The sequence below is a fragment of the Syngnathus acus genome, chromosome 10 (genome assembly GCF_901709675.1).
Source record: "Syngnathus acus chromosome 10, fSynAcu1.2, whole genome shotgun sequence".
NCBI classification, from domain to species: Eukaryota; Metazoa; Chordata; class Actinopteri; order Syngnathiformes; family Syngnathidae; genus Syngnathus; species Syngnathus acus.
In genome coordinates this window covers 12391313-12419278 of record NC_051095.1, presented here as the reverse complement: position 1 = coordinate 12419278, position 27966 = coordinate 12391313, and the positions used below count along the sequence as shown (strand labels likewise).

The window sequence follows — 27966 nt, the reverse complement described above, 5'->3', positions numbered from 1 at the left end:
TGGAATATGTTTTATGAATTATTCTATTTCTTGCTCATGCAGTTTGGCTAATCGACACGGAGTTGTTCATGTGATTTATACAGAATAGTGAGTTAACCCTGAAAACTACCTTGAAATATAGATTACAAATTTATTATTAAAAAAGATATTTTTCTTTTCAAGCAACAGGCTTTGTAGCCCCAAAAAGTTCAATTTGTACATGTTAGTACTTTGTATGTCCAACTCAAATCATGACTCAATACACAAAAACACTGGTCTGTTGCAGGATAACCTTTATTAGGTAATACATGAAATTACTTGCTTGTTTTTTCCTCTTCATTTTACCAAGGCTACGAATTGGAACCGAAAGTGACAGCAGCTTACAACACTAAGACGGCTAATCAAACAGTACAGTTCAAAAAGAAGCGTCGTTACAGTCAAGTACAGAGCTTCTTGTAGTGTCAACAGTTAATTCTCGATTTGCCAAAGAACAAAGTGGAGTGCAGCAGCATGTGTGCAATGACAGTTGTAATATTTATTATAGATGATCCATGCGGGTTAGTGCAACACTATTATGTGAGTAAGCTACAGGCGCGTGTGTGTGTGTGTGTGTGTGTGTGTGTGTGTGTGTGTGTGTGTGTGTGTGTGTGTGTGTGTGTGTGTGTGTGAGAGAGCAGTGATATGGATTGTTCTGATTGGATCTCTTCTTCTGCTCATCTTTTATGCGGCCGAGTTTCAAGTAAATTCCTTGCTGCTGCTGTTTTATGCATTTCATCATAACTGCAAAGAGCTTCAGGACAAACGGCTGCTTTGAACTAGAATACAAAATAAGCTTGAAGGGAGGGGTTGAGGGGAAAATATTGCAGCAGCGAAGACGGTGCAGTCAACTACGAGTCCCCCATGATACTGACATTTTAGAGTACGGGACTACTGAATTCTAATTGGACATGATGCTCTTATCTGTTTGTACTCGTCTAGTAATATAGGCTGAACTGCATCTTGTAATTCATCGAAGGTCAAAACTGCAAAATAAAGAAATGGTCAAGAGAGGGGTTACAGACGCCTGAAATAAGAAATAGTTTGAAACGTTAGGTTTGAAAGTTTGCGGGCGTTCAGGGGACAAGCGGCCCGAGACTCAGCTCGACGTGGTGCGTCAGCCAAATTGCCTTGGCGGCGGCGTCAGTGCCCCCCTCCTCGCTCGGCCTGACGGGAGCGGCGAGGTCCCGAAAGTCGTGCCGGATCTTAAATGTAACGGTCACATCGGCGTCATCCTCTTTGCGTGGGATCACTTTGATGAAGAAACCAATCTTGTTGGATTTTCTGAAGGCAACAATGCTGGAGGAGAAGAGCAGATGCAGAGTCGGCTGGCAGTTAGAATTCTCAAAGCGCGTGTGTGCGTGATACTTACTCCGGGTCATCCTGGAAGTCCTGCGGTTCGGCCAATTCGTCATACTCAGCAGCGGCATCCTTCCCTGCCAACACCAGCTCCTTGCGAGGCACGATGACCTTCAAGACAAACACCAGCCAAATGCTCTTACCTTGCCTCTTCAAGTTCTAACCGTCATCCTACGTGACATCAGCATATCACGCAAGCATCAGCTCACCACGGCAGAGCTGAACTGTGTGTGGATTCTACTAATGTCTGCCGCACCTTTTGTTGTCTTCCACCAAGGAGCAAAAAAAAAAAAAAAAAAGCGCTTCCATCGACCTATTTTCAGCCAGCAGCACTACGTGATTAAGTCTGAACGCGTCTCGCCTTTTTGCTACACTTGGTTTGAAAGGACACAGGTAAGGAAAACAAGAAGAAAAATATCTTTGGGAAGTTACTGTGAAGTGAAGTTGACTTCCAAACATAGAAAACTACCAGCGTGCGGCATTAGGGAATGTTTTGACTGAAGTTGCTGCGGCATAATTGTGCAAAATGAACATTTCCCCCAGTGAGTCACTAGCAAACGAGTAACGCGCACAGGTCAACATCATGTCACACCGAGAGGTGAGCCAATTCCCCTTCCCTCCACCTCTTAGCCTTTATTTTTGGAAGGCCCGGTCAACGGAAGTCAAGCATGAGTCCCTCCAGGTGTTTGAATACCAAATGAAGCAGAGAGATGAGCGCATGCTCACTTTGGCCGTAATGTGCCTGGAAATGGGCCAAGCTCTTGTTTTGGCCACGAGCTCGGACTTATCTAGTCAGCGCCAGTGACTTCATCATTAAAAGAAGCCAAGACAAACAGGCTGTCGTGTGGGCTGGACCGGGCCCGGCCTCGGTACGGCCTCTGGCAACATGCGGCTCAGCGGACCGTCGCCGGATGGAATCACAACTCCGGTCATTGTGCCTGTGACAGCTGACAAATGGAGCTCAAACTGGATCTGACTTCCCTGTGAGACGAATACTGCCAGGTCCAGATAGCCAATGTGACATGGCAGCACTGGCTCAAATTCAAAGCAGTTTTTAAACAATGTTTTATTGTTTTTAACATGCAGTGGCATACTACCAACTTCTCAATGCCCACTAACCATACACGTTTAGCAATGTTTCCGCTTTTTTTTTATTTATTTTTTTTATACATGACTTCCCCTTAATGTGATCACCGCGACTACTTCACAAAATCTTATCACGTTTGTATAAACATAAATTAGCAAATCAAATAAGAATACAACAATAATGCAAACAAATCTGTGGCTTTATCACTTCAACGTTTCATGTTTCATGAAACCATGGATGCAAAACTGTGGGCTGCATTTTGGAGCTGAAGCAATCAAAACACGATATAAAAGCAAAAATAAAACATCCATATTAAAAAAAAAAGAAAAAAGCCTAGAGCCTGGCAGAAACTCTGAAATTGCTGCTATTGCAATTTGAAAATTACCTTCAGCTACACTGCGATTTAAATTGGAATATGATGAATTGTTCATCCCCAATTTGTAACCACACTGTCTGTTTTTGTTTCTCGACAGTTAAAACATCATGACTACTTTCCACCATGCTGAATTTCCTCTATACTACCTTAAGGGACAAATATCTGCCATTTTCCTCGCCTCCACAAACAGCCATTGTACCACTATTATAGAATGTGTAAATTTTGTGCATCAGTGCCAGAGAGACCCGGAACTGCAGTTATACTTAATTTCAATGGCCCCCCTGCGCCGTAAGCAGGAGACAACGCACGCACGCACGCACAAGCTGCTGAGATGAGAAAGCCCTGAATACAAACAACCAACGAATGTTGGGATTAGCCCGGCAAATGTGATCCCAAAGCGGCAATGAAAGACCAATAACAATTTTTCTTCCCCACAGTTGCTCACTTGGCCAGGTAGCCCTCGACTGCAGCATTTTCCAAAAGCGCTGCTGACTGCTAATGTTCTTTCACTTGAGGCCAATTAACCAAAACATGCCTGCAAAGACACATCAGTTTATCACTGCTGGCTGCTGTATTTGTATGTTTTTCGTGTCTTAATTTGGATTTTACCCTAAATAATGTATATTTAAAAGGTGGTACACAATAAAAGTAATAACTCAAATACACTGCAGCCATTTAATTTCATTTAAGTACATGATAGAGGTCATACCTCTGCAGTACTGTTGATGTCATCGGGATCGTCCTCGTCACAAGAAACCAGTGTGACGTGGGTGACGTTCTCCACTGGGTTGGTCAGAGTCAGCAGCACTTGACTCTCCTACAGAGATAAGAAAGCAAAACGTTCCGCTCACTTCAATAAAACCAGGTTTGCTTTTCCTGGAGATCTGATGAACATCTGCTCGTTGGAGACATTTTGTAAACCTACAAGTATACGACCAAATCACACCTCCACAGTGCCATGATGAAAATATGAACAGAATAAATGATGAATACAAATGCAACATATTTGATGATTATCCCTTTTCTAGCATCTAACTAGACAGACTCACCTTCAAGTGGCGCAGATTTGGAATGGACATAATTCTCACTTCAGGGATGTAGCTCCTACAGAAGAGAAATGCAGGACTAAATTTACAGTTTATTACAAACAATCATAAAAAAAACATGCAAAGATGTTTCATTTTAAGTGCAAAGTGAAAAACAAGAAACACTATAAACGCTAATTGAGAGCAACCTATCAAAATAAATCAATAATATTACATCCCCCCGGGGTAAAACTGCAAATGAGAGCATTTCTTGAATACATAAAAATCACCATAACAAAGACAAAGAAGCAACAAAGAACAACACTGGTAATTTCGGATTACATGTACATCTGATTACTAAAAATGTATCGATATCGATACTGTCAAATATCTGCACTGCTGCCAACACATACCAGGCCCATTAGGCCCACCTGCACACTAACAACAACAAAATGCTGCAGCCTTCGAATGTTGAAGGTGAATGTGCGATGATCGACACTCACACAGCAACCAGTTGAATCTTAAACTTGATTGAAGTTGGATTGAATTCGGGTTTGCTCAGGTTGTGCTCGCATTTCTGAAAGGAAAAAAAAAATGAACAAGTCAAATCCATCTAAATATGGGATATAAATTATTGACTGAGTGTGTCGCTGGACTGACCCTGCAGCGCAGCGAGCGCTTCATTAGCAGATGTTTGTGCCGCGGGTGCAGCTGCGAGGCTCCTGCGGGCTGGAAGTCCGGCTGGAGGAGGCGCTGGCGCAACCGGGTCACTGCAAAGAGGAAATCACTTGAATGATGAATACATTTTTGTGTAGCGTACTAGCAGTGGGTGAGTACATGTACCAGATTGTGTCTTAATTCAAGGAACTTTAACTCATGAAGAATGTCAATACCCATTTAACACATCGATGAATACTGTGCATCGGAGAGACAGAAAGGTCTTTGCTCGCAATTACCTGTCAATGTGTTACTTCAAATTTTTATGTATCCACGGTACCAGTGCTAGTGATACTTGGTATCAGTATCGGTGAGTACTCAAGAGTGATTATTATTGGTATTGGTCTGAAAATAATTAGTGATTTTGAACATCCCTATACAGTACAATACCGTGATTCCCAACCAGAGTGCAGCGGCACCTGTTTTGATTTATTATTTATCTATTAATGATGTCACTTTGACATATTTGTTTTGTGGCGTTCCACATTTTTTGATGGTAAATGGGTGCCTGGATTTAGGGTTAGAAAAGGTTTGTCGTAGTATACTCTATGTAGCAAATTTGTATCATGAGAATAGTGAAAACATGATTTGCACAGTACATAATTAATAAAACTAAATGACAGATTAAACAGTCAAAATTGTTGGACAGGAATATCACTGGCCATTTTTTACTATTTTGCAGCTGACTATTTAGCAAGGCTAACTGCCTCCAAACGTTCGTTATAGTAAACCTTAAGCTTCTTGCAGTAGATCCAAATAACACTAATTGGCAATACCTTTGATTAAAGCAATCAGAAAAGTGTCCAAACATTATCGAGGAGATGGTTTACCCTCTGGCAAGCAGATGGGCCTTGTGTAGCAATCTTCAGGCAGAGGCTCCACCTCGTCAACAGCCTGGGCATGCTCGATGGTGATCTCTCGCTGGTCCTCCCCCTCTTTAAGGCTGCAAAGAAAGATGGTCAGCCATCAATATTGCCAACCTCCATCCATCTCTGCGCTAATGAATTTCCCTTTTACCACTAAGGCAATTATTCATTATCATACAAAAGATGGGAAAGAAGTATCACTCTGTAAGTATGATATAATGAAACGGAGGGTGCCAAACCGCTGTCAATATGCAAATCAGAATGTGGCCCTTTCAAGTCACAACATTTAATCAAGTCGACGGTGAAAAATGTAACTCACGAAAGACCGGCCAGAGTGGAAATGGGCGCTCCGGACCTCTGCCGCTGCAGTCGTGTTCCAAGGCCATATTTTTCCTACATGATGGAGAAAGAACGGGGTCATCTATTCAACACGAGTAGTGCTTAATCTACAGTGATGTTTTTTTTCCCCACTTCTATGGATTGTTTTTAACGGAAGGTGACGTGTACAGTAACCAAAACGATGGACAACGTGGAGAACAGCTGTCAAGCCAGACAAACAAAAATGTCAAGAGGCAATTCATTTATATCGTGAGAGACAAACACCTTTCTACTGAGGATAGCAGGAGAGAATTCAAGCTGAAATTGTCGTATTATGTGCGTATTGTATGTTTTCATATTAAGATGTACAGGGTCGTAACATAAAAATCATTTCAGCTCACTCAAACCATCTACAATTTTAAATAGATGTATTTAAAAAAGCTGAAGTTTAACATTTACATTTTTCTTCAGGGTTAAGAATGACATCACAAGCATTGAAACTATACTTGGAAAAAGTCAAACTACAATGTACAATGCATGGTGTCCATTCTCAAGGAAATTCAATGAAAATACATCAATATGACAGATTTGAACTTGGTGCAAAAAAATTAAAGACCAAGAGGGAAGAAAATACACAATGCACCTGTGAAATAACTGATGCTCTAAGAAAGAGATTAGAAAATCTCTTGTCTGAATATTTTTGGGATTTTCTTTTATAAATATTTAGTTTTTCACCATTACATGTCATTTTATTTGCCTATGAGCTATAATTGCACAGTTATTCAATATTTCATCATATGATGTCAATTGTTTTTGGAAGCAACCTATACTCTTCTTTTTAATATAAATGTGCAAGACTAAGATACTAATGCGTTTCTTCTCCCCTGCTAACCTCACACAAAAAAGGCTCCGCTGTGCGTTTCACCACAGGGGCATTCATGTGATCTGTGAGGTCAGACACTAACAATTAAGAGATCAAGACTACAGTACATACTAAACTACAAATATCCAAATAGAACTCACCACCACATGAATAGTGTGTTGCTGGTAGGGGGGGGATCAAAAATAAAATACCGGGGTGCGTTAGCAAAGGAAAGGGGAGAGAACAAAGATGCATGAGCAAACAACAGTTGGCGTGCGACAGCAATACACAGCGCAGATTCTCAATTGGATAAACAAAAAAAGACATGTAGGACATCTCAATTTAAGCGTCAAGGCAAACTGATGTTTGTGCTTTTTAGTGCCACTTTGTGTCTAGTCGATACAACAATCAACTTGGTCCTGTGACATACTGATATACTGTGTTGAATATTCAAGTGAGTCTCCGTTTGTCACAGAGGAAAGAGCGTACCGAGAAAGCGAGAGGCATGCACTGTCTTCTCCTGGCCAGCTTCTTCCTGTCTCGCTCCTGCTTCTCTCTGTGAGCCAATTGCTGGTAATACTCAATCAGCTTGTTGATCTGCGATAAAGAGAAATTCACATCAGGGCCTTTTTTGGTTCTCAGTCGTTTTTCACACTTTATTCACGTATGTGTTACCCCCACCTACACTAGATGGTGGTCACACTTCATCAATGTGGATCGTGTTTTTTTCTATAGTTCTTCAATATGTGTATGGCAGCTGAGAATGGCTATGTTGAAATCAATCATTGCCTTTGCAGTAAATAAAGGCTTTACAATTACATTCTAGATTCGATTAATTCAATTTCCATTATGTCCCATGGACAAAACGGCATCTATATCTGAAGCAATCCATCGATCGGCACCCGCAGCAGATTGTGCTCAACCACAGAGGTTGCACTGTACAAAGATACACGCTGAGCTATTCCGAGAATTCTGTCAAAGACAGCTATTCAGCACATCAAAACATGTGATCATCCCAAGGCAATGTAAATGACTGCAAAGAAGAAATGGGACAGCATACTCGCTGATTATGGCAGTTCTCAGGCTCTTGCCACCCGCCGCTGGCTGCAAATAAACGCAGAATTACAGGACATAGTCATTAAACATGGCCAACAGTCTCACATATCATACATCCTATAGCAGCACCCACCCACTGACTTGTCAGCCATTCCTACATCCCTGGAGGTCCAGCGGCAGAAGCCACAGGCCAGGTAGTATGCTTTTTTCATTGTCGTCTTGGTGGGGTCATCGGGCAGAGGAGCCGGGATGTTGGTGGCCCGAGTCGACAGGGTGTGCATGCAACATGGGCAGTCGAAGCAGTTGGCACACCTACAATAGTAGAGGGATCAATGAAGTATTGTAAAAACACCACCTGCAATATCAACTTTGGAGATATGTAGACGTTCAATTTAACCTCACCTGTTCTTTTTCAGCTTGGCTTCTGCAGATGGCATGTTTTCCAAGCAGCTTGGACAATAATGGGAGTCCACCTGATCAGTGAGACATGAAAATCTAGTTATTTGTGCGGTATGTCGATAAGTTAGAGTAAAAAACACTCTGTTATTTACTCTGGAATCACGGACATTCCAAAATGTTGTTACACAAGCTTGCTAAAAGCAGCAACATCGGTGCACATTGTGGAATGGAACAAATACTAATATATAGTTTGAATTTGATCATAAATTCGATCTGAAGCCGGTGAAAGGAAACGTCGATGATGAAATTTAAAATAATGTTTGGTTTCGGAAGCAGAATTTGGCCTTTCTGGGCGTGGTGTTTGTATTGGTGTCTAAATCAAAGTGCATTGACAAATCATATAGCAGCTAGCTGTGGCATGAAATACTATAAATGATTGCAGCAAGTTTTCGTTAACATTCATGAACTCGTCAATGATTAACAGTTAGCGAATGCTAGGCTAGGTAGCTTTTACGCCCATCGACGCTAGCGCTAGGACTATAAACGGAAGTTAAACACACACAAAGCCAATCAAATGACAGGATTGTTTTACAATTAGTGACTGGCAGGTCGCACAGCCAATCTATACATTTGACCCCGCCTATCTGTCAGATCGACGGGTAGCAAAGCAGCTAATATCACAGAACCACTGACTTTAAAGAAAAGAAGCTAAAACGCTAGCGTGTCAAAATTAAAAGAGAAAATCACATAACCTACGTACCTCGTGAGACACACATTCTAGGGATCGTAGCTCACTGCAATAACGACAGTAATACAGTTGAGAGAGAGGAGCCCGGATCTTTTTCTCTCCGCGAACCAGATAGACGACTCTATCCGGCTGGAGAAGCGACGCCATCGCTGCCCGATTTCCACGGCGACTGTGCTTGTCTCGTCACCGCTGGTCGGCTGTTGTGGAAGCGAATCTCGAGCTTAATGTCGACCTCTTGTGGCGATCGTTGGAACTGAATCCACGTTCACAAATAGCTGCAAGACAGAAGGGATGGCCTGGAAAAATAATTATCCACCCATCCATCTTCCATACCGCTTTTCCCCACGGAGGTCGCGGGCGTGCTGGAGTAAAAACCCTACGATGCAAATTCCCACACTTACATATTTGTTACAAATCATTTGTACTCATTGTATATGACTTTCAATGTGCAACATTATAGATACACATTATGTACAATAAATCAACAGTTTTGTAGATAGAATTTGGTATATTATATTTCACTGTATACTTCTTGTGATGTATATAGTAGCACTCTGAAAAATATTCTTCTTCCCACTTTTCTACAAGCATAAACTTTATTTAGTATATACCAAAATGCAGCATCCAAGATATTCAAAGGGGTATTTATAATTAACTGTTTAAAAAGTTATTTGTTTGCACTTCAGAGACTGTTCTTTTTACAACTTTTAAGAGTTAAAACAGTACTTCTATTTTTTTTTTCAACACTAGCTGATATTAGATGCCAAGTTTAGTTCCTTAACTGTCTTCAGAGTGGTTAAGCCTGTCCTAGTACAAATACTGTAACGTCTTGTTCATATGACTGACAGAAAAACAAGAGAAAGATACAGTTTGTTAATCCAGTGAGGGAAATGACACTATCACAGCATCACACATATTCTACAAATACACTTAAATCAATAACACAATTTACAAATAGCTTGGAAAATGTTGCTTTTTACACAACTTGATCTTCTCTAACAAGCAGCGGAACAGTGACATTCACAAAAAAATATACTATTAATAACAGTGATTATAATGATAAACTCCTCTTGTGATGTTTGACAGGTGCATTCAAAAGTTCTGAAAACACCTACGTTACGTTTCAGGCTCATCCTGACAGCTTAATATCGAACATTATTATTAACTTTTACAGTACTTTGTTGGAGCACCATTGGGAAGGAGATTTAGATATAATCTTAACAAGAAAAATTGAATAATAACGTGATATCCTTGTGTGTGTCTAATCAAATAACTGATAGAGTCAGTGTCCTTGCAGTCGATGACGTCATGACTGGGTGTCCCCATGCCAACCAGCTCGTACGCCTCTCCTCCTCTCTCTCTCCTCTTCATAACTGGCACTGCAGAGGGAAAGCGGACATTTCCCCGAGCTCAGAGTGCAGGTGGCCGTCATGTGGAATCTGTTGTCTCCGTCATTGCTTTTCCTGCTGCTTGGCCTGCTGCGGCCTTGCAACGCCGAAGGAACCCCGCTCACTCAGGTAGCCGCTGCCGAAATGTAAAAACATGAACTTGTGTGTGTTGAATATTCTGTACTAATTAAAAGCCGTGCGTTGTGATAATCAGCAGTGGTAAGAAAACGATACCACTCTACTGGTAATATAGGAAAATAATAGAATCTAATAAAGTATTACTGTAATAGGATTGTGAACTTTTAACCCCAAGTAACTGAGTTTTTTGTAGCACTGTACCAGACAAAGATTAGTATTAGTAAGACTATCACCAATATCAACAATAAAATGAGGTAAAAAGGCTTAAAGGTACAGCGTATGAGTTTTAGCAAAACCTTGTACAAATACATATTTCAATCCACAAATATGTAAAAAGAATCCGTATCCGGAGGCAAAATCATAAATGTCTAAGATGAGTCAACGAACGTGTGATTGAAGTCACAAATGATGAGAGCCTAGGCTTGTTAAAATTTGTTAAAATAAAGGCAAAGGAAACATGGATTCATATGAATTTATGTACATCAGTTGGAGTTGATAAATTACTAAAGACTTTGACTTATAGTCTTTTAAGTGCGATATGCAATCGCGTCCGATACCAGTATGAGTATCAATGCAGTTTCTGATACCGATACCAACTCCCGAATACCACTAGTACTTTGTAGATAAAGAATGAATGTGTGCCCCCCCCACCCCCTCCAGTGGTGCAGCCCACTTGCAGATGGTACCATCTACAAATACCAGGCCAAGCCCTTGAATGGCAGTCGTACTGTTAACTTCAGTCACTTTGCGGGAAGGACTGTCCTCTTCGTCAACGTGGCCACATACTGAGGTTATACCCCTCAGTATTGGGGTAGGTGACCACACACACACACACAAATGAAATAGAAGATATTTTAAGTGTGCCAAATGTACCTCTTGCCTTATGCAGAGCTGAATGCACTTCAGGAGGAGATGAATGTTCACGGACTTACTATTCTCGGCTTCCCATGCAATCAGTTTGGCAAGCAGGAACCGGGGAATAACAGTGAAATCCTGGCAACCTTAAAGTAAGAAATTCCAAATTGAAACAGTTATATAAAGTAAGCTCTAAGTGTGCTGTTAGAATTTCAGCGGTAACCCACACTAGCATTCCTGTCAGTCATCAAGGCTTCATTTAATCTGCTTTCTTACAATCAGTGAGTCTTTCGGGGGAGGATTCCTGTCTCACATTCCATCAGTCATCTCATAATTAGCACACTGAGCTGTAACGAGGAGGGAATTCGGGCCAGCTTCCAAGCGTTGAAAGACTAACCACTCATAAACTTCTCTGCCTGAATTCCAGGCATGTCAGACCTGGCAACAACTTTGTTCCAAACTTCCTGTTGTTTGAGAAAGGTGATGTGAATGGGAAAGACGAGCAAGGGGTTTATACCTTCCTCAAGGTAGGTTTTTACGGCTTGCTCTAAATGTACTCCTGATCTGTGTGTCTCAACCTTTTTGATGACGTGCTATTTGCTCACTTGTCGCTTTCCTTTCTCACCTACTTGTGTGTACTTTGGCTTCTCAACAGAGTTCCTGTCCTCCAGTATCAGACAACTTCGGTAACCCCACCAACAGACTATTCTGGGATCCGTTGAAAGTCAGCGACATCAAGTGGAACTTTGAAAAGTTCCTGGTGGGCCCGGACGGAAAACCCATCATGAGATGGTATCCGTCCGTCAGTGTTTCCGAGGTGCGAGCTGATATACGCAAATACCTGTTCGAGCGTTACACAGAGGAGGTTTTCAATTAGATTGTCCTGCCAAACCATTTTCACAAGTTGTAAAGTTGACGTAAATCTAGCAGTTCCTCTAATTTCTGAAGGTAGCATGTTGAATGAAGAAGAGGTTTGAAAACAGAAAGTCTGCGGAGCCTCTTTGGAGTCTGAGATTCAAGGCTAGCTTTTTGGTGCATTCAAGCTGTCTTGCTATCCCACAGTATCATGATATTTTCGCAAACGGGGACCTGCTGGCATTTACAGCTTCAATGTCAAGAACTTGTAATAAACCAATGACAACTGCACACTTGTTTGCTATCTTTTACTGGAATGCAGATCATGTGGGGATGATGTCCTGTTTCCATCTTAATATTAAAAGTGTACAAATAAGAAGGCTGCGAGAACTCAGAAAGTCAGTTGTTTTTTGGAACAAGTCTTATTTTTTGAAAAAGCTTTCCTTTTTTTGTATAGTTTTTCAGCATGGAATATTTGAATGCTAGATTTTTAAACAAGTCAATAATTATGGTGGAATACTGTAAACTACATTTCTAATATGACTTTCACATTCCTTATCTATGATGTACAAGAATACAGAACAAAAACATTTAATATTAACCTCGAAAGCTCACATACTGACAAAAACAAAATATTTTTTGCAATAATTTTAGTTCTAAAAGATGTACTTTCAGTTTCTGTACTTTTTTAAGGGGTAGCGTTAATTTGTTAACGCAAATGTTTTTTTAATTTATTTTTAGTTATTTCATTTAACCTTGGTACATACCAAACGATTGAACAAATGTTTATTATAAGCATTTATGGGCTCTTTATAGCAGTTTTTCATGTCCCATGGGATGTATGTTGCAAATTTCTGGGGGAATTCAAGAAACTAAAAAAAATAAAAAAAATAAAAATAATAATCTTGACACTTACCTTGCTCACAAAAGTAAACCTGAATCCTGTATTTGGACTAAATTATTTTAGGATCATGCCAAACCTCAAGCCACCCATGTAAATTTGTACTAAATTATTTTCAGGCTCATGCCTCACCCATAACCACCCATGTATTCATTTGTAAATCAATTGCATAAACCTGCCAAAATGCCACTGCCAATATGCATTGATTCAAAGACTTTGTGGCAGCCAAAGAAAGAAAATAAATTGCAGTCGGCATCATACATTATAAACATTTAGAATATATTTATTAAGCCAGTTAAATACAAAAGGTCTCACATGTGCTTTTGCCTACAGCAAAACAGAAAAAGGGCTACAAACCAAGACATACAACCGCCAGTAATTAAAGAAAATACCATTTCAAAAGTGCACATCTCCCTTCACTTCTCACCAGTCTGATTTGGTTCTTGGCAACCTAATAACTTGGTTAAAAATGAAGCTATATTACAGATTCTGCATGATTTTTGAAGCCCTTCATCTCACTACCTCACAACACCCAATGCGCAATCCTATTGAATATTCGGTTCGGACGTTGGTGAATTTAAGACTGAATTAGTTATTTAAAAAAAAAAAAAAATTCTCGACCGTGTTACAGCAAGGCAGGAGCTATAGATTTAACCAGAATTCTTCTGCTGTTACAGCTGCCTTCACTTATTAATAGCTATTAGAAGACCGCATAACTATTAAGTGCTGCACAGGGCTAAAAAATGTGCACGATATGATAGTGACATAGGTGGCCAAATAAAAGAATACAAGTGTTGTTTAATGAGATTAGGTCCATTTTCATGGTGAAAAGAAAGGCTTGTGTATATGTTGTCTGACACAAATGTCAATAGCTACAATATATCGGGAATACACTAACAACATTGAGCAGCATCACTAAAAGACAATGGTTCACACTTAGTCAATGCAACTATCAAAACAGCAGGTTATAAATAAATTATCAATCACAAATATGTTTTTGGTATGATACGTCAAAATCCCCCCTCCCCAAAAAAAGAAAACATTTTGTATGCAATAACCACATTTTCACCAGTTACACATGGGACGTTCCTATCACATCAATGTACTGCGAAAGTCTTCAAATCAATTGAGATTTGCTTTGCTTTGCAGTGGTTGAATTCACTTATGTTGTCACCCATTGTTGGAATGAGAATAGTTTTGCTCTTACGCTCTATCCCTACAAGTTGCAAAATCAAGTTGTTGCAGATTATGGCATAAAAAGTTATATTTTCTGGAAAAACAGTAGAGTGTTAAGTATCCAACATATTTAACAAAAGACTTTTCAGTTCATGATTTAAAAAAACAACAACGAAATAGTTCATGTTTATATTCAGAATAGCCAAGTATTCCACAAATAGCCTTATAAAACGCAAGTATAAACAACATTACAATAGAATATCTACAGTTCAGTAGGAAAATTATAGATCAAATCACACCTTTTCAAATCAAAACAAACTGATTTCATGCTACGACCCAATCTCCATTAGGTGGTGACACTTTAGTGCTTTCCGGGATCTATATTCTGTCGCTCCCTTTTTCCAAATCCGCCTCCTCCTCCCGCTCCTCCTCCCGCTCCTCCTCCTGCCGCCGCCGCTGCTGCTGCTGCTGCTGCCGTGGACTGGTCTGCAGGCAGACATGGGAACACTAAGACAATCTGTGCATTTCTCCACTTTGCTACCTTTGTATAGTGCGACTTTAGCATTGGGTGGTAACATAGGAAGAAAACAATAATGGGTGACTGCTAATGGGCCAATGACTAATGCTAAACGACAGCCAATTACAGAGTCAAAGTATTAGAAAGTGTTTTAACAGGCCTCACAGTGGTGAAGGAAGGCCCATAATGCACAAGGAGCAGACACACTTCTAGACAGATGCCAGCAACAAAGGAGTGCCAGTGTGATCACTCACAGACTTTGATATGACCACAGAAGCGAATGCATTTTCATTTGTTCATTGTTTTTTTCAGCTACTGACGTCAAGAAAAAAAATCTTCCCACACTCCGGATTTGATGCTTTCATTAACCATTCACCTTAAAGCGAGGTCAAACTAGCGTTGATTTCAGACACTGATGCTTCTTCATGGGCGAAGGACAAAAACATTTTTGTGTCTACCTGCATTATCTGGTGCTGGTCTTGAACTTTCCCCCACCGCTCTCCCTCCTCTGGGCTGTAGAAATGATGACGACTGCCACGGAAAACCCTGAAAAGAGACAACAGTGTCGTCATTCAAACTACGAGATGTTTCAAACACTGTTTTCCACTACCAGAAAGCTCAAAGTCTCTGTCATAATCTAAGTATAAGATGTCTCCGGAGCCTTGTCACTCAGTATTAACGAGGCGGAAGACCTCAATTCCATCATTCAGGGGTGCCTCCCAACATAAAATAGGGCACGGAGGCTAAAGAGAGCCTGGGTCTGTCAGTGGGACAGACATAGGGACCTTTGAGGACCCTTACCGGGGTAACAGGCTGGAAGTCTCGTACGGGGGGCGGAGCTGTGGCGCCTGCTGCATTGGGCATCCGGGGATGGAAGTGTACGGGCCAGCCCTCTAGGCCCTGCGGTCCCACCTGCACAAAGGGACCACAGTAGGGGGGGCTCAGCAGGCCGTTCACTGAGCCTGACGTGGGGTCTGAGGTACGTCTTTCCTGCCGCTGCCCCTACGAGGGATCACAAGTACATATGTGATCCCCAATCAGTGCGTGAATGCTAAACTGAGCGAGCATAGACGTGGCCCAGTTATAGCATGGCCCGCCACTTCGCCCCGGATGCACTGACAAACATGACAAGTGGAGTCAGGTTCTTGTCTCAACCTGCTATCCTTTAGATCAGTGACTTCTGCTAGGCACAAGGGGGCGCTAGTTTGTAAGCAAAAAATCATGCAGTGACCGCTTGGGGCTTTGGAATTGTCCTAACAAACAGTGTCAGCTATAAAATCATACTTTTTCACACACTGACACCTTCTCACTCTATTTCTCGCACACACACACACACTTTCACACACTACCTGCTTGTGATGCTGCATCTGCAGTCTTTCTAGCTTGCATCGCTCCGTGTGTTCTCTCTGACACTCGTTCTGTGCCTGATGAAGCTGTAGGACAACACGGGGAGCACAAATTCAGGCGTTCGGCGCAGTGGGATACGTGTGATCATAATCCTCATCAGGTGGTCGCTCACCTGATTGGTCAAATTCGTAATCTGAATCTGCAGTCGCTCCACCTGCCGCCTCAGGTCTTCTTTTTCCTCATTCATTCGTTCCCTGTCACTGCGTTCTTTTCTGAAGTCTTCTTCAAAGATTTTCACCTGGTTTGCATAGAGATTATGAATAGCAGATGAAGAGATGAACATATGAATGGAGCAAAATTTAATTTAATTCTATCTTTTTCATTTTGTCTGACCTGTTCTTTTAGAACGGCTATTTGGGTGAGTAGTTCCTGCCTCTTCAAGTTATTGGCAGCGTCCTGGCCAGGTTGTTGTTGGGACGATGAAGGGGCATGCAAATTTAAGGCGTCTTCTAAAGCCTGGAAAAAGAGAAAACATTTATATTTTCCTTTTGGGAAGGTGACAATACTCTTTGCAGTTAATACTAGTGTCTATGATTGTTTCGAGAAACATAAAAAGTTGAAGCAAAGCCGCGGATTGGTTTGCATTATTTTTGTACTTTTTATTATGTTTATGCCACACTTTGATTTTATGTTTGTTTTTGTAGTGCAAACTGAAAAGAGGAGTGCAACTCTTTCAGTGTTTAATAAGTTAGCAGCTAACTGAAGTAGACAAAAAGTATTTCATATTAATTCATGATATTTGATTTTATTCTAACTGAGACCAAAATGTGTATGTATAATAAATATGATATTGCTCATTATGATGAAAAATGAATGTACTGCTCGTGTTTGTTAAAAAAATACCTAGATGGGAAAAGGGCCTTGGGAAAAAAATAAATTACAATCGTAATATTGAAGGATTTAATCGATTTTTCAAAATCGTTCAGCCCGAAATTGACCGACCGACAAAGACCCTGGGGCACCTCTTGGATGTCCGTTTCACTGACCCTGTTGAGGCGTTGGATTTCCTTCTCCTGGTACTCTCGCTGTTTGCTGAGAGGCAACAGTTGGTCTTGCAGGTAGCGAACTTTCTGCTTCAACTCAGTCGTCTCAGTGTTCAGACACTCCTTCTCACCCTGAAACACGGGCCCCAGCGTATTCAAAATGGGTGTGTTTGGATTTGTTTTTCCGTTTTCAATTAATTTTGTTCACCTGCACATTTTCAATCTTATTCTTTGCCAACAGCAGCTTCTTGTCGTAGTCGCGCTGCCTCTGCTCTCGCTCCGCCTCCAGTTCGAGCACAGTCTTCTGAGAATCAGCAAGCCTCTGTCTGAGGTCAGTGATCTGCATTGTGTGGGGAAAAGTATTTACTGTGAGGGTATCAAATATCAAGAAAATATCCATTAGACACTATTCTCAAAAGTAAATTGGGAAATGGTTTTGTAATACAATTGCAAGGTAAAATGTTATCCAGTTAATCAATGGAATCATCAATTCTAAAATGATTCACTCGACTTGGTAGTCATGCACATTTGTTATTCTTCAAATGAAACCACAGTAACAAACATCTGCAATGTCACTTCTATTTGTGTGAAATAAGAGCAAGCCTAATGATGCAAATGCATATAGATGGGCTTTTGTGGTTTGACCGAGGCAACATGGTGCATTCGTCATCAAGAAGTGGCAAGTTTTTTGTGATGGAGGGCCTGATTACAGTACAGTACAGTGTGTGCGTCTAGCGGTCTCTGCGTGTGCGTGTCTGCGCCCCCTGTCTGCTGATTGCACCACAGAAGCGGGTCAGCAGATACAACGGCGGTTAAGGGGAATTCTCACTGACAGCGCGTGTGGCAAGTATGGTCAGATAGCTCAGCCATTGCAAGAGTGCATTTTTTCCACTCTACAAGCAAACAGCTGCTCGGCTGCAATGCATCACTTAAAAGCTAGGTGCCATTTACACTTCAAATTACAAGTCATGAACAATGTAAATTGATACCACAGCAAGGGTCTAAAATGTAATTGCGCACAAGCTGATGTTATTTTATAACTTTGCTTGCACTTCTGATAAATTTGATAAGACAACTGTCAAGGAAGTGAACAAAATTATGATCACTCGCATCATAACACACATTTAATCAAAATAATTTTGACTTGTGTTTGAGACCTGCTGTGTAAGGTTGCAAAAGCCACTGAATGACCTTAGGAAGGAAAAATGGGAGGAAATAAAGGGGGAAAGATATCGATAATATATCATAAATATATCGTAAATGTGAATTCTGCTTTAAAACTGAAATATGATGCAACAGACATAGCAATGTTTCCTTTCACCCTCATGGCAGCCTTAGTCATTACTGTACCTTCTGTTCAAACTGTGACTTCATTGAATTCCACTGAATGTCCCACTGCTTATTCACCTCCAGTACCTGTAGCAGGCAGCACATGTTGCAGAGCAAACAAAAAATATAGTCAATTCTATCCAAAATGCTAAGAAATAGAGGAACTATTATATAGCAAAAGAGGTAGAGACTCACATCTTTTCGTTGCTTCTCTAGGAGCTTGATTTTCTTTTCATAAGCCTCCACGTCACAAGGTTTGTTTGGGCTTTTCTCAGCAGCTTTTCCACTCTGGGGGCATACAGAACATTTCTACATGACATAAACCCCACGGTGGAATGCTTCATACAAGGGGAACAACTGAATCACTGAAAATTGTGATAGCATGGAAAGGTCTCCGCGCTGACTTGCCACCACAAGCTTCCTGGTTTTAACTTTGTCATTTGGACTTCGTAAAATAGTCAAAGATGGTTGGTTACCACAATGCTGCGTTGCTTTTAGCTTTTTGGTTTAATTTATATTTTTTAATATGTATTTAGGAACTGTTTTAAGGTTTCTCTTTAGGCATATATGATCATTTTCTCACATTCAAAGTGTATTGATGACTTAAGACATTTATTAAAATTTGTCTCAATATGTGTGACAATTTTAATAGCAAGAACTACAGCTCGACCATTTCATTTGAACTACCTTCTGAGGGGTGGAGGCTTCTATCTTCGGTTTCACCGTGGCACATTCATCTTTAACCGTCTCATCTTTGGTGTCGGGACCTTCCGTGTCAGACGCTGCCGCAGATGATGATGACGATGATGATGCTGCTGCAGCTGCTACTGCTGCTGCTGATGCCACTGCTGCTCCTCCTGTCACAAGCTCCTTCAGTTTCTGATTCTCCTGCCTGAAAACAACAGTACATTTTAGTGAACTGGGTTTGGTCCAGGATCAGGAAGCATTTTGGTAACACCCAACAATGCCTCAAAGGGTAACAACATTTGCATACGGTGCTGCAACAATCCCCTACAAAAGTGAAAGCATGCACGATTGGCACGCAACACTAAGTAAGCAATTGATCAAACAAAACATTACCTCAGCTGTTCCAAGTCTTGATTCCTGATATGATGATCCTCTTCCATTTTCTTCCGCAGCTCATTGTTCTCCTCTCTGAGCTGTTCACACAGAGTCTGCACACAACAATATGCACATTTCATTGTAAATATGTTTTACATCTAGCTGCACACGCTGAGAGATTGTTCGTTATGACCAGAATTAAAAAATGCCACGCAGCCTTATCAGGTAAGCAGGTGCACACACAAACAGACACAAGGCTTCCTGTATGACGTGCAAACTGTTTTTTTTCTAATTTGCATTCACAAATGGAAAAATGCATTGTGCATTATAAACAAAAACAACTCCATGTGGTATGCGCCTCCAAATTGTACATACACTACTTATTATTTCTCACATGTCACTATTATTAACCACTTGGCTACTCGGTTTAGAAATGAAATGTGAACTACAAGGGGAGAAAAAAATGACAGTATGAATATGAGACAATGGATACAAATATGAAATCAGCCAACCAAAAAGTTAGAATATCTGTCTGACAAAGTGCTCCACAAAAAATGACAGCCCACATAGGACTGAACAATTAATGCCAAAAGAAAAAACCAAAACAAGTAAGGACTGCAAGGCTGGTTAAAACATCACAGAATATCATAGCACCACTCCAATAAATGCGAAAATGCCCTCTTGGACTTTGCATGAAGGGGCCGATTTGTTTCCCGCATAGGACTGAACAATTAATGCCAAAAAAAAACAAAAAAAAACAAGTAAGGACTGCAAGGCTGGTTAAAACATCACAGAATATCATAGCACCACTCCAATAAATGCTAAAATGCCATCTTGGACTTTGCATGAAGGGGCCGATTTGTTTGAATGTCGGGTGTTTAACTCTACAATAGAGCCTTTACAAACAGGGGACATCCTCTCTTTTGTTCCTGCTCCGATACTACTTCAGGATGCAGAAAACTGTCCGATCAACTCAGTCACCCCTTGTTGGTGCGATTCAAATCAGAACAATATTTCCGATACAATTGCATTTGCACTGAGAATTGTAAAAAGCGAGGAGCCGCATATTGCGTTAAGCTTAAATATGTTGTTCAGTGAAAGTGCAAATTCTCATCTCGCACACAAAACATGTTGTCAGTATTTATTATATATTATATTATTATTATTTATTACTAAAATCGGCAATGCTGGCATTTCTTTATTTCTCCCAATCCAAGCTTGTCACATACCTGTAGGAGAGACGTCCTTAGTTCATTCTTTTGAACCTTCGAGGAAAGATGGTGAAACTCCACAGCCATTCGACCCAGGTGAGCTAAGAGCTGGTTTGGATTGGACTCCTCTGCAAATATGCTGAAGGAGCTCTCCAATTTCTTCAGCTGGCTCGCCAGCTCAACGTTCTCCTGAGGCAGGAGGGGTATGACGCCTACGGCAGACCGGGCCTGAAATTACAACACACCCACATGTCAATCAAATTTTCCTTTCAAGTTGAATCAGGATATGTTAAATGCATTTCAAAAGGCATCAGGATGTAGGACTCGTAGTGCTACTACTTTTGTCAAACAGCTCGTTTGGAAAAAACAATATCAAATGATGACAGCCGACCACAGAGAGTGACAAACAATCTAACCACAAATACATGTAGTAGTTATTTTAGAATATTAGCACATTGAAATTTTACACCATACATGTTAGTCGTATTCTGGCAGAGTATATAATGACCACATTTCTTAAGATGCAGCATGTGACTGAATCATGTGTGATTCCAGTCAGTGAAAATGCTGGACTTCCCCCTGGTTGACTCAGGCTAGAACTGCCAGTATTGTTACAGAGTTACTTCATCGGGATGGGTTTCTATTCTTGGGAAAAGACTTATTTAGTAAAGAGTGTCGGTACACAGACACACCAGTAAATGACTCATTTATCAGACAGATAAAAACCGTGACGAGTTTACATTGCACTTCTAAAACGGAACCAAAGGTTATAAATGTCGGTGTCAAAATAAGGTCGTACATACAGTCAAGGCATCGGACGTCCTCCTGTCCATATTGACCACTTCGAACTCTGATAAAGCGTCCTGTAAAAGCCTTAGCGTTAGGTAACACCAGCAAACACCCTTGTCAAGAAAAGTTAGACCAGTGGAAATGTTGTAAAAGTTCACACTCACGCTCATTCTGTTGGCCTGCATGGCCTTCGCTAAACAGCTTGCATTCGCTTCTCTGGGCTCAGTGGTGGGTTGCAAACAAGGTTTACCTTAACATAGGGTGGGGCAAGACAGTCAACACCATCCTTGAGCAATAAAAGCCGTTGTAATCTGAAAATGAACGAGACCCACTTTGCGTTTCGGTCTGAGCGTGTCCCCCGGCGCACAGACTGGCGGCAAAGCTGGATGATTTGAGGGCCTCATTGTCTCTCACAAGCTCCTCCACACGCTGGCGAAGCCTCGACGCTTCTAACTGAGATTCTTCGAGCAAGTCGCCTGCATAAAGATGGCTGCTTAGCTTCACAAAGTTCAGTTTCAGCAATTAAGCTCGGACGCATGCCAATGTCACGACAATAATTAAAAAGGATGTTTTGAAGAACATTCCTTACATGAGTCACAGGCAGTGTGACAGCCAAAAAACTACCCATGTTCAGGTTTTACTACATTTCTGTTTTTACTTGCTGAATGGGACTTGCATCATTTGACTGAGAGAATCTGTTCCGAGAGTAATTGTCGTGCGAGTGGATGTTCGATTCCATGCATTTTGACATTTGATTCCATACCAGGGTAAAAATTGTTTGGGATTTTTTAATACACCATTTTTATTTTATTTTGATGGTACATGTCAGTGCTAGTTCATCCCTGCTGATAACCAGGAGGCGGTGCTGCCTCTTGGCAGTCATTCTGGATTCATAGAATCATAGTTACAGTTGTAACTTTCGTTTGAATTTATTTTTAGAGTGGGTTTGCTAGTTAGTTATTCTTCCAAAAATTATTTGATTTTATTTAGCTCTTAACTTTAGTAATAGTCTTAGTTATATTTGAAGTATTCGTTGAGTGTAAGTTAACTCTAACCGCCTTTGTTCTGTAAGGCCATACATTTAAAATAACCCTGTGTAACTCAGGTATGATATTAATTGACAAAGACAAAATTGGAGGACATTTTAAATACAAGTAGTGACTTTTAGTCAGTTTCATAAACACTATTTGTTTCACTTCATCATTTTATGTAAAGGCACTTTCATTTAAAAAAATTTTTTTAATCAATTTTGGTTTTAGTTGTTTAGATGACATGTTCCACATGGCATTTTATAAATTAAATAGTCAATTAATTCCAATATTGCTCTTATAGTTGCTTCAATAAGGTTCTATCTTGCTACCACATGAAACAAAAAGAGAACTATAGATGTACAATAGATGTACTACTCTGCAGTCAACTTCAGACAGCATAAATAATTCAGGCCTAACTCCAGTTTGTTGTCTAAACAGACTGCAAAGTAAAGCAAAACCATTAACGCTAAATTACAAGTCCACAGTCTTGTTTTAAACAAGAAAAGCCATAACTTTCATCTCTTATTAGGAATGCACGAAGTATATGCCTTACACCACTCACTGATGACTGATGATAAGTCAAATTAATTTGAACGCCCCTTCCTTGTACAACAGACATCAATGAGCAGCAGGCATTCATCGTGGACACTCGTACGAGCTTACCAAGGCTCTTAAGACCTTTCATCCTCTCTCTCAGCATGCTGTTCTCCTCCAGGAGCTGTCGATAGCTGCTTCCTCCAGCAGCCTCATCCCTGGATTTGGCATCACTCCCGCCCGGATCGTAGATGCGGTACGGGCCTTTACCTTCCATCGTCCGCTTACTCTCTAAGCATGGTCCTTGGAACTGAAGAGAGCAGATTGAAATATATATATTTTATAGAATTAATCGTCTTTTGGTTCATCGTGATATCGGACCAAACGGTGCAAAATAAAATCATTCAAACAAAACAAAGTTTCCCCATACCTATGGCTTAAAATACACCAGTGGATTAATTCACTTATCTGTGACAGTCATGTTTGATAACTACGACAAAGAATGAACTTACTGTGCGCACACATTTTTCTCGCTGAAACAAGAGGGTGGAGGCTTTAAAAGCAGTAGTCTCAGTTATTTTAGTTTTGACAAGAAATCTACTGCAGGCACAGCGTGTACGATGATAAACACGTTAAAAGAGTGGCTGCACTATTTACAGTATGCAATGGAACGTATGCGAATCGTTTCTTTTCTTTCTTAACACAAAGCATTGTTAGCACAGCATTCATGTCAAAGGAGCTCGACCACTAAAAGACCCACATATATCATACGCATGCCCCAAAAGAACATAAACCCAAGAGTCCCGACGCAAACTAGCTAACTGATAGCTACCTTTATTACTGAAACTGGCTAATATTAGTTTTTGCTGTTGACATGTAAATGATTAGCACCATGTAGCTATCGGCTAGCTAACACTGGATAACAATAGGAGACAGGAAGCGCGGCTCGCTTTTCTTGTTTTTAAACCCCTCGACAGACACTTTTGCTCGAGCGCTCCGTTCGTCAGAAAGCATATAGATACCTGACATAGCAACAAACAAAGCGTTCTCCTTAGACAGAATACCTTTCCGCCCGCAGCGGCCTCTCGTCTCTGTGCCAAGACATCTACTGCGGAAGTGGTCTACTGCTCGATGCCGTAACATGGGAAATTCCACCTTGCAACGTTTGATGTAAACAGCGGTGACTGACAGTGGAAGCGGCCAATCGACACCCAGCAAGGAGGAGCCACCGAGCCAAACCTTTTCTTTTGATTCACATATGCATATAGCTTATGGTAAATGTGTTTAACAAGAGCAGGAATGGGCTATTTTTTTGTAAACTAATCTCCCAAAAGTTTTCAGAAAACACTGAAAAACATTCTAGGGTTTGCCGCAAAAATACGTGGGGTAAATACCTGAGAAAACCCGAAAAAGTCCAAAATATAGTACCTCAGTAATGTTAAAATTTGGAGTAGGATTTTTTTTTTTTCTAGAAAAAAAAAAAAAGGTACGAAATGAGTTCTTGCACGTGAGTTTGATGTTTTGTGCCGCCCCTAAAAGCTATTTTATAATTCAAGAAATCCATTTTCAGTGTGTGTGTGTGTGTGTGTGTGTGTGTGTGTGTGTGTGTGTGTGTGTGTGTGTGTGTGTGTGTGTGTGTGTGTGTGTGTGTGTGTGTGTGTATCACTCATCCGTTATTTTGTCGTTTGCTTTAAAACATTTGTTGCTGGGTTACGAATGTGGATTGTTTGTAGGCTACATGCACTGAAAAATGTGTATTAAAAATGGCATATAGTAAGGGTATAAATTTTGCCTTTATTTATGCACGTTTTGTCCCCCCAAAAAAACAAATTTTTGTTTTCCAACCTGTTTGGATGTTTGGTTCTTTGTGGCCCCTCCAGTAGCACCAATGGAAAATTGTGCCCCCCCCTCCAACATTTAAGTTGCCCATCCCTACATAGAGGGTGCATGCATGTATCATATCATTTGACCTTATTGGTATTATTGATTTTAATAATGCAGGTAAGGCAGCATTACATCAGGGTGACTTGACTTAAGAGAAACGTAATTTGACTTGACTAAGACAAAATGACTTCAACCTTAACTACAGACTTGCATATTTGGCTTGATCTCATCCAAGGTTATTGTAGTTAAGGAAAACTAAAATAATAATAAATAATAAAATAGTAAAGTAATATAAAACTAAAATAAAAAACAAAACCAAGACTAAACTTGAAATAATATTTCTGTTAACAAACAAAAACAAAATGGGTATATTTTGCTACTAGTGTGTGGCCGTACACAAGAATGCAGGTCAAACACCCCCCCCCCCCCAATATCACTACAATTAATAAAAATCAACCAAATGAAAGCATTTTTGAAAAAAAAAAGTAACAAACTGACTCCAACCAGAAATTCAAATTTACAGAATAATAATATTAAAAAACTAGAACCCTGATGCCAAGTTTTCACCTTTTTAGGCTATTAATCAATTTATTACGATAATTATTTTCACTGATGAGCACATTCCATCAAACGCAGTTTCTTCCCTCGCTCAAAATACATTTGAAGGGTAAAGGGCTTGGTGGTGGGTTTTTTTTGGGTTTGCATCAAGCATTTCCACTGAACTAGAAAAAAACTCAATCTCGATCAAGGCCAGGTCAGCAGTACAATATTTGTCATCAGGATGTAAAGATATCAAGATGCTAACGAAATCACGATTCAATACTGTGGGGCAAGCTCCCTCACTGTCCGTTTTCAAAAGTCGGTTCACCCTTTTTTTTTCTTTTCTTTGTGTGATGGCCACATAGGACCTGCTCAGCCAACATTAGTAGCAAGAACTCATTTCGTGCATTTCCCCCTCAAAAATCAACATGCTTGGAACTTTAACATGATTATGTCTGGCCTGCATGTCACTCCAAATCCATCCATCCATCCATTTTCTGAACCGCTTAGTCCCCACGGGGGTCGCGGGAGTGCTGGAGCCTATCCCAGCCGTCATCGGGCAGTAGGCGGGGGACACCCTGAACCGGTTGCCAGCCAATCGCAGGGCACACAGAGACAAACAACCATTTGCACTCGCACTCACACCTAGGGACAATTTGGAGTCTTCAATCGGCCTACCAAGCATGTTTTTGGGATGTGGGAGGAAACCGGAGTGCCCGGAGAAAACCCACGCGGGCCCGGGGAGAACATGCAAACTCCACACAGGGAGGGCCGGAGGTGGAATCGAACCCGCACCCTCCTAACTGTGAGGCGGACGTGCTACCCAGTGCGCCACCGAGCCGCCCACTCCAAATCCACCCACAAAAAATATTTGGCCTACTCAGGTTTTAGTGTAAAACCTAATGCAAAACATGTCTGCCATTTAGTGGTGAATGGTAATATAATATGTATGTATGTATGTATGTAATATAATATAACAACCTAAAACGTTTCAACTTTTAACAACCTTAAAACATTTCAGTGGGCGTCACGTCCAAGCGGATCTTTGCTATTTTTGGTTCAGCTCAGTCCCTGTCCATTGCGATTAGCGGGTGTCAACTGTATCCAATGGAACCTCACAATTCGAAGGGCATGCCTCCTTCCCCCCAAAACGCTCCCAAACTAAGATTTTTTTTTTAATTATGAAAAAAAACAATGTGGGAATAGTGGTGAGTCACAAATATTCAGGTGGAAATATTTTTTTGGGTGTAAAAAGTATATCACTGTCATTCCCAAATATGGTATTTTTGTGTACTACGATCATGCCAGAACCAATTCATTTGATTTCAGATTTGTGACTTAATATTTTTAACGCATCAACATTTTATTTGTAACGTTACAACAGTATACTGTAAAAGCATACATATGAGCATAATAAATAGTGAATTTATTATGTTTGCTTTTATTCCTGTATTTAACCTTAATAAATTATTTGTCTTTAAACATAGCTATTTGACTAGGCTAGTATAACATATTACAGTAAGTAAGTTAGTGTGTGCTTTTTATTTTTTAGATTGACCTCTACAGAACTTCAGAGTCTGTAGTTGCCAACGTTGCGGGGCAAAATACAATAACATCCCTAAAATATTGTGAAGCAGTCAATAAAATGAAGATCTACCTGATGTGCCAAACTGGTAAATAGTGGTTACGCAAGGCAGTAAATTATATACATACATATACAAGAGACCAAGGGTCATAAACTCATATGGACCAGTTTTTTTTTTTTTTTTTGCATTACCTAACAGCAGAAAGGAGCAGCATGTCTTTTGTTTGTCAGCTTGTCTTTTGTTTACTGCGTCTTCTTGAGCAGAATGTCTAATTTCAACCCTTCTGTGTTCTAATTTCTTTTAACTGTCAACCTGGACATGTTAGAGTTTGTAAAAGTCATTCGATAAATGATCAGTTTCAATTTATGAATAAAAATGAATCTGGAGCTTTCCAGCGCAGCACAAAAGTAAAAGTAGCATTTCTTGAACAGACCATGTACTATATTGTGTCAAATAACAGAGCGATTTTTTGCCATTTCTGAATAACTCAGCTAAAACAAATCAACAAAAAATGGATAAGGCCTTTAGCAGACAACATGCTTGATTATGTAAAAATATTAAAGTGGAATAAACAACAACTCACCCACTCATTTGGCTTGTGTCTGAGCGGCATTCACTTTTTAAGGAAACTGCTGTGGTGGGGGGGAGCAATTTCACTGTGAGACTTGGGGAATTCCCATAACCGAGCAAAATGGCCTTACACTGTAGGCTCAGTGTGAACAGAACCTGGTGTGTGTTCAACTTTGTGTTCTTCCTACCGGGTGTGACTCATCATATATTGATATTTATATTTGGGGTTAATCAGCGTGCAGTAGGCCGGAGGCCTCCAGTTTGGGGCCTTAAGTGTATGAACAGAAATGACCACAATGAGATCTGGGCTTAAAGATGTGCAGATTACCAAACATTTTTATAAACATTTTTGCACTCGTGTCAAGATCAAAATAGAACAAGC

The 27966-nt window shown here is 40.5% G+C and overlaps 3 protein-coding genes across 10 annotated transcripts; 1 reads left to right on the top strand and 2 right to left on the bottom strand.

Moving 5' to 3' along the window:
* Positions 1 to 739: 739 nt before the first annotated feature.
* dctn4 (dynactin 4) lies at positions 740 to 9038 on the bottom strand. 2 transcript variants are annotated; one of them, XM_037261957.1, is made up of 14 exons: positions 8841 to 9038; positions 8084 to 8154; positions 7815 to 7993; positions 7686 to 7729; positions 7115 to 7222; positions 6787 to 6807; positions 5765 to 5838; positions 5410 to 5522; positions 4523 to 4632; positions 4366 to 4439; positions 3887 to 3941; positions 3547 to 3654; positions 1388 to 1485; positions 740 to 1314 (listed from the first exon to the last, which is right to left on the bottom strand). In XM_037261957.1, exons 1-14 carry the CDS (start codon positions 8973 to 8975, stop codon positions 1092 to 1094), a joined length of 1413 nt encoding a protein of 470 aa, XP_037117852.1. In that variant the 5' UTR covers positions 8976 to 9038; the 3' UTR covers positions 740 to 1091. The 2 variants fall into 2 exon arrangements, with proteins under 2 accessions (XP_037117852.1, XP_037117853.1); XM_037261958.1 differs by lacking the exon at positions 6787 to 6807.
* A 1150-nt stretch (positions 9039 to 10188) lies between these two features.
* Positions 10189 to 12355, top strand: gpx3 (glutathione peroxidase 3). Its single transcript, XM_037260945.1, has 5 exons — positions 10189 to 10345; positions 11015 to 11165; positions 11244 to 11361; positions 11637 to 11736; positions 11865 to 12355. Exons 1-5 carry the CDS (start codon positions 10259 to 10261, stop codon positions 12084 to 12086), a joined length of 678 nt encoding a protein of 225 aa, XP_037116840.1. The 5' UTR covers positions 10189 to 10258; the 3' UTR covers positions 12087 to 12355.
* An 877-nt stretch (positions 12356 to 13232) lies between these two features.
* tnip1 (TNFAIP3 interacting protein 1) lies at positions 13233 to 27700 on the bottom strand. Of its 7 annotated transcripts, none has more exons than XM_037260936.1 (18): positions 27598 to 27700; positions 23134 to 23314; positions 21772 to 21915; positions 21604 to 21689; positions 21454 to 21522; positions 20669 to 20878; positions 19458 to 19552; positions 19065 to 19269; positions 18573 to 18665; positions 18399 to 18464; positions 17257 to 17388; positions 17052 to 17180; positions 16399 to 16521; positions 16178 to 16303; positions 16008 to 16091; positions 15460 to 15660; positions 15117 to 15204; positions 13233 to 14627 (listed from the first exon to the last, which is right to left on the bottom strand). In XM_037260936.1, exons 1-18 carry the CDS (start codon positions 27625 to 27627, stop codon positions 14503 to 14505), a joined length of 2187 nt encoding a protein of 728 aa, XP_037116831.1. In that variant the 5' UTR covers positions 27628 to 27700; the 3' UTR covers positions 13233 to 14502. The 7 variants fall into 7 exon arrangements, with proteins under 7 accessions (XP_037116831.1, XP_037116836.1, XP_037116832.1 ...); XM_037260941.1 differs by having other exon boundaries at positions 15460 to 15570; positions 27598 to 27699; XM_037260937.1 differs by having other exon boundaries at positions 21454 to 21513; positions 27598 to 27699.
* Positions 27701 to 27966: the final 266 nt, after the last annotated feature.

What these genes read in the sequence shown, in the direction of transcription:
- dctn4 (XM_037261957.1), bottom strand. Translation starts at nt 8,975, where the DNA reads ATGGCGTCGCTTCTCCAGCCGGATAGAGTCGTCTATCTGGTTCGCGGA. An exon ending in GCATGCCTCTCGCTTTCTCG is followed by an intron (nt 6,808 to 7,114) that starts GTACGCTCTTTC and finishes CCCCCCTACCAG; the next exon opens with CAACACACTATTCATGTGGT. An exon ending in AACACACTATTCATGTGGTG is followed by an intron (nt 5,839 to 6,786) that starts GTGAGTTCTATT and finishes TCCATCATGTAG; the next exon opens with GAAAAATATGGCCTTGGAAC.
- tnip1 (XM_037260936.1), bottom strand. Translation starts at nt 27,627, where the DNA reads ATGCCGCTCAGACACAAGCCAAATGAGTGG. An exon ending in CGCTCAGACCGAAACGCAAA is followed by an intron (nt 21,690 to 21,771) that starts GTGGGTCTCGTT and finishes CCCTATGTTAAG; the next exon opens with GTAAACCTTGTTTGCAACCC. An exon ending in CAAGACTTGGAACAGCTGAG is followed by an intron (nt 19,270 to 19,457) that starts GTAATGTTTTGT and finishes TGTTGTTTTCAG; the next exon opens with GCAGGAGAATCAGAAACTGA.